The sequence below is a fragment of the Grammomys surdaster genome, unplaced genomic scaffold (assembly GCF_004785775.1).
Source record: "Grammomys surdaster isolate TR1022 unplaced genomic scaffold, NIH_TR_1.0 133, whole genome shotgun sequence".
Lineage (NCBI taxonomy): Eukaryota > Metazoa > Chordata > Mammalia > Rodentia > Muridae > Grammomys > Grammomys surdaster.
The window spans coordinates 8,009,430-8,012,635 of NW_021604591.1; the positions used below are offsets into that span (position 1 = coordinate 8,009,430).

The window sequence follows — 3,206 nt, forward strand, 5'->3', positions numbered from 1 at the left end:
CTATCATCTCTTCATTTATTTGAGGGTTTTATTGTTTGATTGTGTCTCGCTTTCTACTTTCTTTGTATGTTTTTTAGTATATTTTCTTTGTATGTTTTTTTGTTTTATACTGGTTTGCTTGGATCTTATTTTTTTTTGTCTGTTTGGTATTATTATTTTTCAAATGAGAAAGAAAGGATGCATGTAGGTGGATGGTTGGAGAGATGGTGACGATGTTGGAGAATATGGGCAGGGAAACCATGATCTGAATATATTATATGGAAACAAGTTTCTGTGGAAAAAAAATAAAAGAGAAAAACATACTACAAGTTTGTTGTAACTTCTACAGAAAAGAGTATTTAATTTGCAGATAGATTGTCTTCTTTCATTTTCTACTCCATAGTAACAGAGTTCTGGACATCTATTTTTCAGATGACTTTAGACTTTGAACTTGCAAACAAAGGCGTACTGTGCCTCACAGTTTTCATCCTTCCATTTCTTGTATGCTATAAGTCAATGAAAAAATACGTCAGCTGGAGAAAGTGTGATCTCACTTAGTTCTATGATTCCTTGGGACAAGAAATAAAGGGAAGATTCTTCTATTTCTTGCATAAATAACCCTTCCTCTATTAGCAATCCCAGGTACATCCCCAGAGCTGACCAGCAACAAACAACAATGTGAGACTGCTCTTTACCTGTGTTTGAAGTCAGTGTTACACAATATCCACGATTAGCACTGCTCGGAGCTCCGGTGGCCCATGCTTTGTAGAGAAATAGAGAGCCACTGCTCCAGTGCCAACGACGGTTCTACAGTGAAAAAGTCAAATTGAGCCAATGTTACACAAAGAGGCTGAAATATCAGGACCATGTGCATATTCAGAAGGGGTCCAAAATACAGAAAAATATAAATGTCACAGTCTCATTGCAAATCATGATTTTTTGTCTTTGTTTTTGTACTTTAATGAAATATTTAACTCTTCCGTTTCTGAATTTTACAAAACCCATAAACATTTATCACAGAAAGCCACTCCCAGAGTCTCTTTTTTCATGCTTAAATCTTGACTAATTTAGCATACCACTAGATGTAGTAGATGGGTTATTATAACAACAGGTTTGCCAAAATAAGAAATAAATTGTTTACTCTGTCATTTGAGAAGGATTCTCTTCTAACTGATAAATCATCAATATACATAATAAACAATAATCAGTATATAACAAATGCTACTCATATAATACAACAAATTGACTATGAATGCATAAAACTATAAAGTTGAGCCCCAGCTACCTCTAGAACAACCTTCAGTAAACCACAACATATTAATATATTCTAGCATCTGCAAAACATATTGCTTTTCTGTAAGTTTTATAAAAATGGATTTCCACAGGCTAGACTTGATCTCTTACACCTCCTTCACTTGATTATTAGACCATAGAGACCAAGTACTTACACTTTTGGGGTCATGAAGTCCAGTCCAAACATTGGTAGCTGTAGTACCACTCTCCTTAACCAGCGAGGAAACAAAGTTACTCTCAGACTGGCTGAGTATGGACACCAGGTGGCCTGAATTCATGTTTTGGCAAAAGAGCTGTGGGGGTTCAGAGAGAAAATAGATTATTCAATGAAGAAGAGAGTTTTGAACAATATACTAATCTTCCTAAGGAGTGCTTATGAAAAGGACAATCCAGAAATGTTCATGATGATACTGTGACCCAGCACCAAGGTCCCTTCTGGGAAGATTCAAAGTGAAAGTCAAAGGGATAAACTTAGATTGGTGATGGGGAAAATTTGTGATCTGACCTCTCTTATGAAACTACTAGGTAATGGTAACTGTATCTATCGTTAGATACTTCCCTCCAACACATACCACTCAACTTACATCAGCCTCTCCCCAGGTCAAACGGTCTTCAATTAAGTAATAGCAGTAAGAACCAAAGGCATTGGCACCCTCTGGGCAGCTGATTTTGGCAGAAGGAAGGTCTTTTTTGGCCAAGGGCATGTCTTCTTCAGCTTCCTGGCCTAGGAAAGGAGAGGAAAGTGAAGGAGCATATGAGGACATGACAAAGCCTGCAGCATGATATAGCCATTGTTGTCTCTTCTGTAGGAATGCAAGGATGTAGCACAGTATGCTTTACAGTCTTGCTTGTCTCTTCCAGGCTTTCTTTCCTTGAGACAAGTCCTCGCAACTAATTGCTAAGACTATTTCTCCAGTTATTCACTTCTTTCTCTGAAGCTCTTGCCTTCTTTGTGTATCTTACAGCTTTTCCTACATGAGATTCTCCATCATTTTATACTCTTTGCATACAAGCTTCCCCAAATTAATAAAGTCATCTACATTTACCAGATCAAATAAGAAAATATCAGTTGTTGTGAATAAGAGATTATTTAGTATACCACCTCATATTCTCTGGTGTTTGGGAAGGTCTGTGATTAGTGAAGCAATAAGAATACTGGTTAATCTCCAATGTTTACCATTCCTTTTCTCAAAGCACATGAGCATACGTATGGATGGAGCAAATCCTTCAGGACTCTAAGGGTCATAGTTCAACAATCTCACCTTGGCTGCATGACAGGAACATCAAGCATAAGAACAGGATATGGTATACATTGTTCTTAGCCATCCTGAACAGCAGACAGTCTTCGATTTAAATTCCAAATCAACAATTTCTATTGAAGAACAAAGAGAACAAAATTTTAGGAGAAGTGAACTAATCAAACTTAATCCTATATAAGTTCTTCTGTCTCTTGAATTCTTAGAGTGAGAAGACTTGCATCTCCATATTCTCAAGTTCTACTTTTGACACTGTACAGATTTATTGGCCTAGTAATCTGAAAGCAATTTAAGCCTCTACTGGTGGACCAGTACTTCTAGAACATCTGTATAATATCTCTTTGTCTCTTTCCCCAGATTGAAGTAGAATAGCATGTGTTAGACTAGTCTTCCTCTTGCAAACACTCTTACCTGTTAGCTGGGAATAATAAATATTGCCCAGCTATATAATGGTAGGTCTTTTATATGAAACAGGATAGGGCAGAAATGTCATGACAAAATATCAAAGGGAGGAGCAAGGAGTTCAAAGACTCCCTTTTGGCACAAATAGCATACAGAAATTCAGTCAATAGGAGTCATGCTTTTCGGGAATATGATGGGAATCATCACAGGTGATGAACTTTTCATACTCCCAGTTGGCAAACTTCTTAATTAAAAAAAATTATTTTGTTGTATAAC

The 3,206-nt window shown here is 36.8% G+C and overlaps 1 protein-coding gene across 1 annotated transcript; it reads right to left on the reverse strand.

Annotated features, from left to right (window-relative positions):
- Positions 1-309: 309 nt before the first annotated feature.
- LOC114616961 (lithostathine-2) lies at positions 310-2,956 on the reverse strand. Its single transcript, XM_028762491.1, has 6 exons — positions 2,940-2,956; positions 2,535-2,644; positions 1,857-1,996; positions 1,428-1,565; positions 675-786; positions 310-485 (listed from the first exon to the last, which is right to left on the reverse strand). Exons 2-6 carry the CDS (start codon positions 2,596-2,598, stop codon positions 418-420), a joined length of 522 nt encoding a protein of 173 aa, XP_028618324.1. The 5' UTR covers positions 2,599-2,644; positions 2,940-2,956; the 3' UTR covers positions 310-417.
- Positions 2,957-3,206: the final 250 nt, after the last annotated feature.